This window comes from Cyanistes caeruleus, chromosome 29, assembly GCF_971803275.1.
Source record: "Cyanistes caeruleus chromosome 29, bCyaCae1.hap1.1, whole genome shotgun sequence".
Classification (NCBI taxonomy): Eukaryota; Metazoa; Chordata; class Aves; order Passeriformes; family Paridae; genus Cyanistes; species Cyanistes caeruleus.
This window is the reverse complement of record NC_141729.1, coordinates 1,611,748-1,627,080: the sequence shown is the minus strand read 5'-3', so window position 1 is coordinate 1,627,080 and position 15,333 is coordinate 1,611,748. Positions and strand designations below refer to the sequence as shown.

The 15,333-nt window shown below is 47.1% G+C and overlaps 1 protein-coding gene across 5 annotated transcripts in view; it reads right to left on the bottom strand.

The window, feature by feature from the left end:
• The window catches only part of XPO7 (exportin 7), a 70,347-nt gene that overhangs the window by 10,203 nt on the left and 44,811 nt on the right, over positions 1-15,333 (bottom strand). For all 5 annotated transcript variants that reach the window (XM_086865718.1, XM_086865720.1, XM_086865719.1 and 2 more), the window contains 6 exons: positions 14,992-15,098; positions 13,509-13,597; positions 10,859-10,966; positions 7,567-7,649; positions 5,636-5,850; positions 2,602-2,740 (listed from right to left, as the gene is read on the bottom strand). In XM_086865718.1, coding sequence (XP_086721844.1) covers positions 2,602-2,740; positions 5,636-5,850; positions 7,567-7,649; positions 10,859-10,966; positions 13,509-13,597; positions 14,992-15,098 — 741 coding nt within the window. The remainder of the gene's footprint in view (positions 1-2,601; positions 2,741-5,635; positions 5,851-7,566; positions 7,650-10,858; positions 10,967-13,508; positions 13,598-14,991; positions 15,099-15,333) is intronic.

The window sequence follows — 15,333 nt, the reverse complement described above, 5'->3', positions numbered from 1 at the left end:
GAAAAAATGGGAAAAAATGGGGGTTTCGGGGAAAAAAATGGGGGTTTGGGGAAAAAAAATGGGAAAAAATGGGGGTTTGGGGGGAAAAAATGGGGGTTTGGGGAAAAAAAATGGGAAAAAATGGGGGAAAATTGGGGGTTTGGGGGAAAAAAATGGGGGTTTGGGGAAAAAAAATGGGAAAAAATGGGGGTTTGGGGGGAAAAAAATGGGGGTTTGGGGAAAAAAAATGGGGGTTTGGGAGAAAAAAACGGGGGTTTGGGGAAAAAAAATGGGAAAAAATGGGGGTTTGGGGGAAAAAGTGGGGGTTTGGGGGAAAAAAATGGGGGTTTGGGGAAAAAAAATGGGAAAAAATGGGAAAAAATGGGGGTTTGGGAGAAAAAAACGGGGGTTTGGGGAAAAAAAATGGGAATAAATGGGGGTTTGGGGAAAAAAATGGGGGTTTGGGGAAAAAAATGGGAAAAAATGGGGGTTTGTGGGGAAAAAATGGGGGTTTGGGGAAAAAAAATGGGAAAAAATGGGAAAAAATGGGGGTTTGGGAGAAAAAAAATGGGAAAAAATGGGGGTTTGGGGAAAAAAATGGGGGTTTGGGGAAAAAAAATGGGAAAAAATGGGGGTTTGGGGAAAAAAAAAGGGAAAAAATGGGGGTTTGTGGGGAAAAAATGGGGGTTTGGGGAAAAAAATGGGAAAAAATGGGGGTTTGGGGAAAAAAATGGGGGTTTGGGGAAAAAAAATGGGAAAAAATGGGAAAAAATGGGGGTTTGTGGGGAAAAAATGGGGGTTTAGGAAAAAAATGGGAAAAAATGAGGATTTGGGGAAAAAATGGGGGTTTGGGGAAAAAAATGGGAAAAAATGGGGGTTTGGGGGAAAAAACGGGGGTTTGGGGAAAAAAAATGGGAAAAAATGGGGGTTTGGGAAAAAAATGGGGGTTTGGGGAAAAAAATGGGAAAAATGGGGGTTTGTGGGGAAAAAATGGGGGTTTGGGGAAAAAAAATCGGGGTTTGGGGAAAAAAAATGGGAAAAAATGGGAAAAAATGGGGGTTTGGGGAAAAAAATGGGGGTTTGGGGAAAAAAATGGGGGTTTGGGAGAAAAAAACGGGGGTTTGGGGAAAAAAAATGGGAAAAAATGGGAAAAAATGAGGATTTGGGGAAAAAATGGGGGTTTGGGGAAAAAAAATGGGAAAAAATGGGAAAAAATGGGGGTTTGGGGAAAAAAATGGGGGTTTGGGGAAAAAAATGGGAAAAAATGGGCGTTTGTGGGGAAAAAATGGGGGTTTAGGGAAAAAAATGGGAAAAAATGAGGATTTGGGGAAAAAATGGGGGTTTGGGGAAAAAAAATGGGAAAAAATGGGGGTTTGGGGAAAAAAAAAGGGAAAAAATGGAAAAAATGGGTGTTTGTGGGGAAAAAATGGGGGTTTGGGAGAAAAAAACGGGGGTTTGGGGAAAAAATGGGAAAAAATGGGGGTTTGGGGGAAAAAGTGGGTGTTTGGGAGGGAAAACGGGGGTTTAAGAGGGAAAATGGGGAAAAAAATGAGGATTTGGGGAAAAAAATGGGGAAAAAATGGGGGTTTGGGAGAAAAAAATGTGAGTTTGGGAGGGAAAATGGGGAAAAGTGGGTTTGGGAGGGAAAATGGGAAAAAATGGGGATTTGGGGAAATAAATCAGGAAAAAATGGGGGTTTGGGAGGGAAAATGGGGAAAAAAAAGGGGAAAAAGTGGGGGAAAATTGGGGTTTCAGAGGGAAAATGGGGAAAAATGGGGATTTGGGAAAAAAAATTGGGAAAAAATGGGGGTTTGGGAGAAAAAAAATGGGGGTTTGGGAGGAAAATGAGAAAAAAGGGGAAAAATGGGGATTTGGGGAAAAAAATTAAGAAAAAATGGGGGTTTGGGAGAGAAAATGGGGGAAAAAGGGGAAAAAATGGGGAAAAAAATGGGGGTTTCAGAGGGAAAATGTGGGTTTGGAAGGGAAAATGGGAAAAAATGGGGATTTGGGGAAAAAATGGGGAAAAATGGGGGTTTGAGAGAAAAAAATGTGGGTTTGGGAGAGAAAATGGGGAAAAAATGGGGATTTGGGGAAAAAATTGGGAAAAATGGGGGTTTGGGAGAAAAAAATCGGGGTTTGGGAGGGAAAATAGGGAAGTAAGGGGAAAATAGGATTTTGGGGAGGGAAAATGGGGAAAAAAGGGGGGAATATGGGGGTTTGGGAGGGAAAATGGGGAAAAAAATGGGATAAAAATATGGGTTTGGAGAGGAAGTGGGGAAAAATGGAGAAAAATGAGAGTTTAGGAGGGAAAATGGGAAAAACGGAGTTTGGGAGGAAAAAAGTGGAAGTGTCCAAGGCCAGGTTGGGATCAGCTTGGGACTCCCCGGGACTGGGATTGGAGCTGGATGGGATTTCATTCCCCTCCTACCCAAACCATTCCGAAATTCCACCATCCCAGAAATCCCCGGTTCGGTGAATTCCGGGAGGGATCAGCGCTCCGACCTCTCCCTCCCTCCGAAATCCCGCCTGGCGCCGCGGGACCAACGCCGGAGTGAAAACGGGATTTGAGGCTCCGAGCCCGATCTCTTCCCATCCCGACTCCCAGAGATCCTCGGGAATTACCCAGGGCGGTGAGGCCCTCGGAGATGGAGGACAGGATGTACATGATGACGTGAGGCTCCAGGCTGGCGATGAAGTTCATGTGGTCCTGGGTCAGAACTTCCAGCAGGGAATAATAGGATTGGCTGAGCTTGGGATAATCCTGCGGGAAAAGCCGGAAAAAGCCGCTGGTGAGGCTCGGTGGTTTTCCTGGAAAGCGGTGAATTCCTAAATCCAACCTTTTGTCAATATCCTGGAATGTGCTGATGGATCTCCCAGGAGGAACCAACCAGGAATTCCCTATCCCAGAAAATTGATATTCCTACAGAGTTCCCATTTTCCTCCTCTCCCATTCCCACACATTTCCCATTCCCTCATTCCAACATTCCAACCCAAACTGTTCCATGATCCCATGAATTCCAAACTGGATGGGATTTCAAATCCATTCCCACCCCAAATCTGGGAATTGGGATGGGATTTCAAGTCCATTCCCACCCCAAATCTGGGAATTGGGATGGGATTTCAAATCCATTCCCACCCCAAATCTGGGAATTGGGATGGGATTTCAAATCCATTCCCACCCCAAATCTGGGAATTGGGATGGGATTTCAAGTCCATTCCCACCCCAAATCTGGGAATTGGGATGGGATTTCAAGTCCATTCCCACCCCAAATCTGGGAATTGGGATGGGATTTCAAATCCATTCCAACCCCAAATCTGGGAATTCTCCCCGTGCTCCCTTCTCTCCGCCCTGGCTGTGCCACCTGTTCCTGTCCCTGCCTGAATTCCCAAATCCCTCCCAGCTCTGCTCTCCTCCCTGTGCTCCGGCTGTTCCTGGAGTCTCCGGGAGAATCCGGGATTTCCTGGGAAGCTCTGTCCGTTCCCAGGAAGCTCTGTCCATTCCCAGGAAGCTCTGTCCGTTCCCAGGAAGCTCTGGCCGTTCCCAGGAAGCTCTGGCCGTTCCCAGGAAGCTCTGGCCGTTCCCAGGAAGCTCTGGCCGTTCCCAGGAGGCTCTGGCCATTCCTGGAAGGCTCCGGCCATTCCCGGGAGTATCCGGCTTTTCCCAGGAGGCTCCGTTTTGTCCCGGGAGGCTCCGGCCATTCCGGGGAGCCTCCACCTTTTGGAGACTCCAGCTCTTCCCGGGACTCTCGGCATTCCCAGACACCCCATTGCCCCGGGACTCTCTGTATTCCTGATCCCCATTTCCCCTGGACCTCCCGGTATTCCCGATCCCTGTCCCCCTGGACTCTCCATATTCCCAGATCCCCGTTTCCTCGGGACACTCGGTATTCCCAATCCCGTTCCCCCGTGACTCTCGTTATTCCTGATCCCCGTTTCCCCATGACTCTCCGTATCCCAGATCCCGTTCCCCCTGTGACTCTCGGTATTCCCAGATCCCCATTCCCCTGGGACTCTCCGTATTCCCGGGTTCCCCATTTTCCCCAGGCCTCTCAGTATTCCCGATCCCGTTCCCCCTGTGACTCGCTGTATTCCCGGACACCTCATTTTCCCTGTGACACTCAGCATTCCCAGACACCCCGTTACTCCTGTTTTTCCATTATTCCTGGCTCACCAGGAGGTCGCTGTGTGGGATGGAGAGCAGGTCTCTGTATTCCCAAACACCCTGTTTTTCCCCGTGACTCCTGGCATTCCCATTCCCCCATATTCCCGTTTTCCCCATTATTCCCGTTATTCCTGCTGTTCCCAGCTCACCAGGAGGTCGCTGTACGGGATGGAGAGCAGGTCTCTATTCCCAAACACCCTGTTTTCCCCGTGACTCCCGGCATTCCCATTCCCCTGTTATTCCTGTTATTCCCGTTATTCCCGTTATCCCCATTATTCCCGTTTCCCCCATTATTCCTGTTTTCCCTGTTACTCCCTGTTATTCCCGTTATTCCGTTGTTCCCATTGGTGTTCCCGCTGGCTCACCAGGAGGTCGCTGTGCGGGATGGAGAGCAGGTCTCTCCAAACACCCCAAACACCCAAACACCCCATATTCCCCGTGACTCCCAGCATTCCCATTCCCCCATTATTCCTGTTAACCCCATTATTCCTGTTTTCCCTGTTATTCTCTGTTATTCCTGTTGTTCCCATTGCTCCTGTTGGTGTTCCCGCTGGCTCACCAGGAGGTCGCTGTGTGGGATGGAGAGCAGGTCTCTGTATTCCCAGACATCCCATTCCCCTGTGACTCCCAGCATTCCCATTCCCCCATTATTCCCGTTATTCCTGTTGTTCCCATCTCACCAGGAGGTCGCTGTGCGGGATGGAGAGCAGGTCTCTGTATTCCCAAACACCCCGTTTTTCCCTGTGACTCTCGGTATCCCAGATCCCCATTCCCCTTTGACTCCCAGCATTCCCATTCCCCCATTATTCCCATTTTCCCCATTATTCCCTGTTATTCCCATTTTTCCTGCTGGCTCACCAGGAGGTCGCTGTGCGGGATGGAGAGCAGGTCTCTATTCCCAGACATCCCATTCCCCTGTGACTCTTGGTATCCCAGATCCCCATTCCCCCGTGACTCCTGGCATTCCCATTCCCCGTTATTCCCGTTGGTGTTCCCAGCTCACCAGGAGGTCGCTGTGTGGGATGGAGAGCAGGTCTCTGTATTCCCAAACACCTTGTTTTCCCCGTGACTCCCAGCATTCCCATTCCCCCATTATTCCTGTTATTCCCGTTATCCCCATTATTCCCGTTTCCCCCATTATTCCTGTTTTCCCTGTTAATCTCTGTTATTCCTGTTGTTCCCGTTGCTCCTGTTGGTGTTCCCAGCCCACCAGGAGGTCGCTGTGCGGGATGGAGAGCAGGTCTCTGTATTCCCAAACACCCTGTTTTCCCCGTGACTCCCAGCATTCCCATTTTCCCCAGTTTTCCCGTTATTCCTGCTGTTCCCAGCTCACCAGGAGGTCGCTGTGCGGGATGGAGAGCAGGTCTCTATTCCCAAACACCCCGTTTTTCCCTGTGACTCCCAGCATTCCCATTCCCCCATTATTCCCGTTTTCCCCATTATTCCCCGTTATTCCCGTTATTCCCGTTGTTCCCGTTGGTGTTCCCAGCTCACCAGGAGGTCGCTGTGCGGGATGGAGAGCAGCAGTTTGATGAAGGTCTGCAGGGCGTTGTCCAGCGCGTCGTCCCCGTAGAGCCGGAAGACGCCGAAGTTGACGTAGCTGCCGCTGAGCGCCGCCTTCAGCATGGAGAAGCAGACGGAGATTCCCTTCAGCTTCAGCGCGTACACCTGCTCCTTCGGCACCTCGCCCAGCGTCAGGATGCGGTTCCCTGCCGGAATTCCGCCTTGGAATCATCCCAGCCCAGAGTTCCCACCCCAAATCTGGGATTGCAAATCCATCCCCACCCCACATCTGGGATTGCAAATCCATTCCCACCCCAAATCTGGGATTGCAAATCCATCCCCACCCCACATCTGGGATTGCAAATCCATTCCCACCCCAAATCAAGATTGGAATGGGATTTCAAACCCATTCCCAACTCAAAATCCCGGAATCGGGATGGGATTTCAAGTCCATCCCCACCCCAAATCTGGGATTGCAAATCCATTCCCACCCCCAACCATTCTGTGATCCCGTGAGTTCCAAACAGGATGGGATTTCAAATCCATTCCCACCAAAAGCTGGGATTTCAAATCCATTCCAACCCCAAATCAAGATTGGAATGGGATTTCAAACCCATTCCCAACTCAAAATCCCGGAATCGGGATGGGATTTCAAGTCCATTCCCACCCCAAATCTGGGATTTGAAATCCATTCCCACCCCAAATCTGGGATTTCAAATCCATTCCCACCCCAAATCTGGGATTGCAAATCCATTCCCACCCCAAATCTGGGATTTCAAACCCACTCCAACCCCAAATCTGGGATTGCAAATCCATCCCAACCCAAACCCTTCCATGATCCCATCAATTCCAAACTGGATGGTTTCAAAGCCATTCCCACCCAAAATCCGGGAATTGGGATGGGAATTCAAAGCCATTCCAATCCCAAATCTGGGATTTTGAAGCCATTCCCACCCCAAATCTGGGATTGCAAATCCACTCCCACCCCCAACCATTCTGTGATCCCATGAGTTCCAAACAGGATGGGATTTCGAATCCATTCCCACCAAAAGATGGGATTTCAAATCCATTCCAACCCCAAATCAAGATCGGGATGGGATTTCAAACCCATTCCCAACTCAAAATCCCGGAATCGGGATGGGATTTCAAGTCCATTCCCACCCCAAATCTGGGATTTGAAATCCATTCCCACCCCAAATCTGGGATTTGAAATCCACTCCCACCCCAAAGCTGGGATTGCAAATCCATCCCAACCCAAACCCTTCCATGATCCCATGAATTCCAAACGGGATGGGATTTCAAGCCCATTCCAACCATAAATCTTGGATTTCAAATCCATTCCAACCCCAAATCAAGATTGGAATGGGATTTCAAAGCCATTCCCAACCCAAAATCTGGGAATTGGGATGGGATTTCAAAGCCATTCCCAACCCCCAGTCTGGGATTTCGAAGCCATTCCCACCCAAAGCATTCCATGATTTTCCTGGGAATACAGGAGGGCACTGATCCACGTGGGAACAGCGATCCCGAGGTTGGGAATGTTCTCCCTGCCCCTGGGGCTGCCGATTCCGCCTTTCCCTGGTTTTCCTGGTTTTTCCCTGTGCTCCGAGATTCCAGCAGCTCAACCCAGGGAATGCAGGATTTATCCCGGATGATCCAGGAGTTATCCAGGAATGAATCCAGGATTTTTCCAGGATGAATCCAGGAATTATCCATGAACAAATCCAGGAATTTTCCAGGAGAAATTCTGGATTTTTCCAGGATTTTTCCAGGATTCTTCCAAGGTGAATCCAGGATGAATCCAGGATGAATCCACAAATGAATCCAGGATTTTTCCAGGATGATTCCAGGATTTTTCCCGGATGATTCCAGGATTTTTCCATGGATCTCTCTGCCCTGCCGGGCGGCTCCGGGATCCTCACCGTAGGTCGTGATCATCTTGCTGGTCTCACGGAAAAGCAGGATCCCGTTGGGAGAGGAGACATCGAACTGCAGCCGCTGGGATCTGCGGGAAAACGGGAATGAGCCTGGGAATGAGCCTGGGAATGAGCCTGGGAATGAACCCTGGGAATGAACCCTGGGAATGAACCCTGGGAATGAACCCTGGGAATGAACCCTGGGAATGAACCCTGGGAATGAGCCTGGGAATGAGCCTGGGAATGAACTCTGGGAATGAACCCTGGGAATGAACCCTGGGAATGAACCCTGGGAATGAACCCTGGGAATGAGCCTGGGAATGAGCCCGGGAATGAGCCCTGGGAATGAGCCCTGGGAATGAGCCTGGGAATGAGCCTGGGAATGAACCCTGGGAATGAACCCTGGGAATGAACCCTGGGAATGAGCCTGGGAATGAACCCTGGGAATGAGCCTGGGAATGAGCCTGGGAATGAGCCTGGGAATGAGCCTGGGAATGAACCCTGGGAATGAGCCTGGGAATGAGCCTGGGAATGAACCCTGGGAATGAGCCTGGGAATGAGCCTGGGAATGAGCCTGGGAATGAGCCTGGGAATGAACCCTGGGAATGAACCCTGGGAATGAGCCTGGGAATGAGCCTGGGAATGAGCCTGGGAATGAACCCTGGGAATGAACCCTGGGAATGAACCCTGGGAATGAACCCTGGGAATGAGCCTGGGAATGAGCCTGGGAATGAGCCTGGGAATGAACCTGGGAATGAGCCTGGGAATGAACCTGGGAATGAGCCTGGGAATGAGCCTGGGAATGAGCCTGGGAATGAACCTGGGAATGAGCCTGGGAATGAGCCTGGGAATGAGCCTGGGAATGAACCCTGGGAATGAGCCTGGGAATGAGCCTGGGAATGAACCCTGGGAATGAACCCTGGGAATGAGCCCTGGGAATGAGCCTGGGAATGAGCCCTGGGAATGAACCCTGGGAATGAGCCTGGGAATGAGCCTGGGAATGAGCCTGGGAATGAGCCTGGGAATGAGCCTGGGAATGAGCCCCGGGAGAGGGGAAACTCCAGGGAGAGCTTCCAGAACATTCCAGGTCTCCAGGAGAGCTGGAGAGGCCGAGGGATGGAGGGAAAGGAGCCAGGGAATGGCTTCAGCTCGGAAAACGGGGATGGGATGGGATTTTGGGAAGGAATTCCTGGCTGGGAGGGGGGGATGGAATTCCCAAGGAATTGCAGGGATCCCTGGGAGTGCCCCCGGATCAGGAGAACCTTTCCCTCCCCTGGGATACTGAGCTGGATTCAAACCCCTCCCAAGCAGAATTCCACAGAATCCCGGATTTTAAGGATATTCCTGCCTGCTCTAAATGGGATTTAGGAAGGGAAAATGGGGATTTGGGGGGAATTGGGAGGAAAAGTGGGAAAAAAGTTAGGAAAATATGAGGGAAAAATGAGGGAAAAATGAGGAAAAATGAGGGAAAAATGAGGAAAAATGAGGGAAAAATGAGGATTTGGGAGGAAAAGTGTGAAAAAAATGAAAAAAATGAGGATTTAGGATGAAAAAATGAGGATTTGGGACTAAGAATGAGGAAAAATTAAGAAAAAATGAGGATTAGGGAGGAAAAAATTGGAGTATTGGGAGAAAAATTGAGGAAAAATGAAAAAATTATGAAGAAAAAATGAGGGGAAAATGAGGAAAAAATGAGGAAAAATGAGGCAAAAAATGAAGCAAAAATTGGGGATTTCGGAGAAAAAAATGAGGAAAAATGAGGATTTTGGAGGAAAAGTGCGAAAAAAATGAGGAAAAAAATGAGGATGTAGGAGAAAAAATCGGAGTTTGGGAGGAAAAAATGAGGAAAAATGAAAGAATTATGAAGAAAAAATGAGGAAAAATGAGGCAAAATGAGGGAAAATTGGGGATTTGGGAGGAAAAAATGAGGAAAAATGAGTCAAAAATGAGGAAAAATTGAGAAAAATGATGATTTGGGAGTAGAGGAAAAAATGAGGATTTGGGAGGAAAAAATTGGAGTTTGGGAGGAAAAAATGAGGAAAAATGAAAAAATGATGAGGAAAAATGAGGGAAAGTTGGGGATTTCGGAGGAAAAAATGAGGAAAAATGAGGAAAAAATGAGGAAAAAATTAGGGGAAAATGAGGAAAAAACAAGGATTTTGGACTGAAAACGAGAAAAAAATGAGGAAAAAATGAGGATTTGGGAGGAAAATGAGGAAAAAACGAGGATTTTGGACTAAAAATGAGAAAAAAATGAGGGAACAATGAGGATTTGGAAGGAAAATGAGGAAAAAACGAGGATTTTGGACTAAAAATGAGAAAAAAATGAGGGAACAATGAGGATTTGGGAGGAAAATGAGGAAAAAATGAGGATTTTGGACTAAAAATGAGGAAAAAATGAGGGAACAATGAGGATTTGGGAGGAAAATGAGGAAAAAGTGAGGATTTTGGACTAAAAATGAGAAAAAAATGAGGGAACAATGAGGATTTGGGAGGAAAATGAGGAAAAAACGAGGATTTTGGACTAAAAATGAGGAAAAAATGAGGGAACAATCAGGATTTGGGAGGAAAATGAGGAAAAAATGAGGATTTTGGACTAAAAATGAGGAAAAAATGAGGGAACAATGAGGATTTGGGAGGAAAATGAGGAAAAAGTGAGGATTTTGGACTAAAAATGAGAAAAAAATGAGGGAACAATGAGGATTTGGGAGGAAAATGAGGAAAAAACGAGGATTTTGGACTAAAAATGAGGAAAAAATGAGGGAACAATGAGGATTTGGGAGGAAAATGAGGAAAAAACGAGGATTTTGGACTAAAAATGGGAAAAAAATGAGGGAACAATGAGGATTTGGGAGGAAAATGAGGAAAAAACGAGGATTTTGGACTAAAAATGAGGAAAAAATGAGGGAACAATGAGGATTTGGAAGGAAAATGAGGAAAAAACGAGGATTTTGGACTAAAAATGAGGAAAAAATGAGGGAACAATGAGGATTTGGGAGGAAAATGAGGAAAAAACGAGGATTTTGGACTAAAAATGAGGAAAAAATGAGGGAACAATGAAGATTTGGGAGGAAAATGAGGAAAAAATGAGGGAAACCTGAGGATTTGGGAGAAAAAATGAAGATTTGGGACTAAAGACGAGACAAAAATGAAAATTGGGGAGGAAAAAATGAGGAAAAACTGAGGAAAACCGAGGATTTTTTAGGGCAACGACCGCACCCCGAGGGCCGAAATCTCCCGTTGGCTGACGGAATTCCAGTTTTTTTTGGGAATTGCAGGGATTTTTGGGAATTCCTACCTGTTGTGGACCAGCTCTGCCATGAGTTTGAGCACGGGCGTGGTGCAGGCGGGGTCGTGGTACCAGAGCTCGATGGCGCGCTGCAGGATGGGCATGTACGAGGGATAACTGCCGATGGAATTAAGGAATTCCCAATTTTCCAGAGCCAAAATCCCACGGGAATATCGTGGAATACATCCCAAATATATAAATGGGAATATATCCCGAAGAGGGACCGTGTCACGCCGCCGGAGGATGGAATTTGGGGTTGTTTTTAAATTAATTTTTTTAAAATTTTGACTTAATTTTCTCGGAATAAATCAAAGGTGTGGGGAAATCCAAAGGAAAAATCCTGGATTTTTTTATAGGAAAGCAGAAATCAAAAAAGGTTTTTTTTTTTTTTTTTGGGAGGATGCCAAAGAAAAAAATTCAATTTTTTAAGGTAAAATCGGGAGCACAAAAGGGATTTTTTGGGAGAAAGTCCTGGTTTTGTTTTCCTTTTTTTATTTTTTGAGGGAAAAGGAAGAGAAAAATCCCAATTTTTAAAAAAAAAATCCCGATTTTTTTAAGGGAATCCCAGTTTTTTTAAGGAAATCCCAATTTTTTTAAGGAAATCCCAATTTTTTTAAGGAAATCCAAATTTTTTTTAAGGGAATCCCCGTTTTTTTTAAGGAAATCTCAATTTTTTTAAGGAAATCACAATTTTTTAAAGAAAATCCCAATTTTTTTAAAGGAAATCTCAATTTTTAAAAGGAAATCTCAATTTTTCATAAGGAAATCCCAGTTTTTTTTAAGGAAATCCAAATTTCTTATAAGAAAATCCCAATTGTTTTGAGAAAATACCAATTTTTAAAAGGAAATCCAATTTTTTATAGGAAATCCCGTTTTTTTTTAAGAAAATCACATTTTTTTAAAGGAAATCACAATTTTTTCAAGGGAATCACAATTTTTTTTTAAAGAAATCAAATTTTTTTTTAAAGAAAATCCCAATTTCTTTAAGGAATTCCCAATTTTTAAAAAGAAATCCCCATTTTTTTTAAGGAAATTTCAATTTTTTTAAGGAAATCCCAATTTTTAAAAGGAAATCCCAATTTTTAAAAGGAAATCCCATTTTTTTTAAGAAAATCACATTTTTTAAAAGGAAATCACAATTTTTTCAAGGAAATCCCAATTTTTTTTTAAAGAAATCAGATTTTTTTTTAAGGAAATCCCAATTTCTTTAAGGAATTCCCAAGTTTTAAAAGGAAATCCCCATTTTTTTTTAAGGAATTCCCAATTTTTAAAAGGAAATCCCCATTTTTTTTTTAAGGAAATCCCAATTTTTTTAAGGAAATCTTGATTTTTAAAAGGAAATCTCAATTTTTTAAAGGAAATCCCGATTTTTAAGAGAAACCAGAAGCCAAAAAGATTTTTTAGGAAAGGGAAGAGGAAAATCCCAATTTTTTGAGGCAAAGTGGATTTTTGGGAATGAGGGATGCTAAATCCCATAAATCCAAGGGAATTCCCAGGGAAATTCAGGGCATTCCTGGGAATTGGGATTTTTGGGAATGAAGGAGACAAAATCCTGTGGATCCAAGGGAAATTCCCAGGAAAATTCTGGGAATTTCCAGGCAGGCGGAATGGCTGGGGGTGTTCCCATGGAGGGACCGATGGGAGTTCGGGATTGTGGGAATTGGGATTGTGGGAATGCTGGGAATTCTGGGATTGTGGGAATTCTGGGATTGTGGGAATGCTGGGAATTCTGGGACGCTGGGAATTCTGGGATCAGGGAGTTGGGAATTCTGGGAATGCTGGGAATTCTGGGATTGTGGGAATTCTGGGAATTCTGGGATTGTGGGAATTCTGGGAATTCTGGGACTGTGGGAATTCTGGGATCAGGGAGTTGGGATTGTGGGAATGCTGGGAATTCTGGGACTGTGGGAATTCTGGGATCAGGGAGTTGGGAATTCTGGGAATGCTGGGAATTCCGGGATTGTGGGAATTCTGGGAATTCTGGGATTGTGGGAATTCTGGGACTGTGGGAATTGTGGGATCAGGGAGTTGGGAATTCTGGGAATGCTGGGAATTCTGGGACTGTGGGAATTCTGGGATCAGGGAGTTGGGATTGTGGGAATGCTGGGAATTCGGGGATTGTGGGAATTCTGGGATTGTGGGAATTCTGGGACTGTGGGAATTGTGGGATCAGGGAGTTGGGATTGCGGGAATGCCGGGATCTGGGAGGATTTGGGAGTTGGCATTGTGGGAGCGCCAGGAGTTGGGATTGGGCATTCTGGGCTGGGGAATTGTGGGAATTGCGGGATAAATTCCAGAGCAGGACGGGAATTGCGGGGCAGGAATTGTGGGATAAATTGTGGGATAAATTCCAGAGCAGGACGGGAATTGTGGGACAAGAATTTCGGGATAAACCCTGGAGCAGGATGGGAATTGCGGGAATTTTGGGATAAATTCCGGAGCAGGACGGGAATTGCAGGAATTTCGGGATAAGTCCCAGAGCAGGATGGGAATTGTGGGAATTTTGGGATAAGTCCCGGAGCAGGACGGGAATTTCGGGATAAATCCCTGAGCAGGACGGGAATTGCAGGAATTTCGGGATAAGTCCCGGAGCAGGACGGGAATTGCGGGATAAATCCCTGAGCAGGACGGGAATTGCAGGAATTTTGGATAAGGATACATCCACTCGAAGAGCATCATGAAGCTGCTCTTGGCGTTGAAGGCGAAGGCGATGCCGCGAAGATCCCGCACCAGCCCCACCAGAGTGCGCTGGGAACCGGGAACCGGGAACGGAACCGGGAACGGAACCAGGAACGGAACCGGGAATGGAACCGGGAATGGAACCGGGAATGGAACAGGGAACGGAATCGGGAACGGAACCGGGAACAGAATCGGGAATGGAACCAGGAATGGAATAGGGAACGGAACCGGGAACGGAACCGGGAACGGAACCGGGAACGGAACCGGGAACAGAATCGGAAACGGAACAGGGAACGGAACCAGGAACGGAACCGGGAATGGAACCGGGAATGGAACAGGGAACGGAATCGGGAACGGAACCGGGAACAGAATCGGGAATGGAACCAGGAATGGAATAGGGAACGGAACCGGGAACGGAACCGGGAACGGAACCGGGAACGGAACCGGGAACAGAATCGGAAACGGAACAGGGAACGGAACCAGGAACGGAACCGGGAATGGAACCGGGAATGGAACCGGGAATGGAACCGGGAATGGAATCGGGAACGGAACCGGGAATGGAATTGGGAATGGAACCGGGAATGGAATCGGGAACGGAACGGACACATAGAACAACGGACATGGAACAACGGACACACGGAACAAAGAACACATGGACACACGGAGACACGGAACAACGGAGACACGGAACAACAGACACACGGACACATGGAACACACGGACACATGGAACACACGGAACAACGGAACAACGGACGCATGGACACACGGAACAACGGACACATGGAACAACGGACACACGGACACAGGGACACACAGACGGACACACGGACAGACGGACACAGGAAATGCAATCAGTGAAATGCAGCACGTGGAATAAAGAACAGACTCGAGCACAACAATTCAATCCAGCCCAACCCCGGCACCCCCGGCTCCCTCCGGATTGATCCAAGGGATTCAGGGATCCCAAATCCCCCTGCACTGATCCCAAATCCCTCTGGATTGATCCCAAATCCCCCTGGATTGATCCCAAATCCCCCTGGATTGATCCCAATGGATTCAAGAACCCCCAATTTCCCCTGGAATGATCCCAAAGATTCAGGGATCCCCAATCTCCTCTGGATTGATCCCAGTTCCCCCGGATTGATCCCAAAGATTCAGGAACCCCCAATTCCCTTTGGATTAATCCCAAAGATTTGGGCACCCCCAATTCCCACCAAACTGATTCCGAGGGATTCAGGAATCCCCAAATTCCCTCTGGATTGATCCAAGGTATTCAGGGATCCCCAATTCCCACCGATCTGATCCCGAGGGATTCAGGCACCCCCAGCCCCCTTGGGAAGCTCCCACCATTCCCATTTCTCTCCTGGAGCTCAGCACAGCTCCCTTCTCCCTAAAACCCCCAAATCCCACGGGAAAAATCCCGGAAAAGCGGGAAAAGTTGGGAATTTTCTCCCAGCTGACCTTGGCCTCCTGCTCGTTGAAGGAGTTGGTGCTGAACATCTGAGCCACGGCCTCGAAGGCAGCGGTGAGCGGCAGCATGAACTGCTCGTACTGATCCTCGTCTTCTCCTGGAAAAACACGGAAAAAGTCATGGAAAACCCATGGAAAACCCCCCAGGAACTGCTCGTACTGATCCTCATCTTCTCCTGGAAAAACACCATGGAAAACCCATGGAAAACCCCCCATGAACTGCTCAGACTGATCCTCATCCTCCCCTGGAAAAACAGGAAAATGCACGGAAAACCCATGGAAAATCCACAGAAAATCCATGGAAAACCCCCCAGGAACTGCTTGGACTCATCC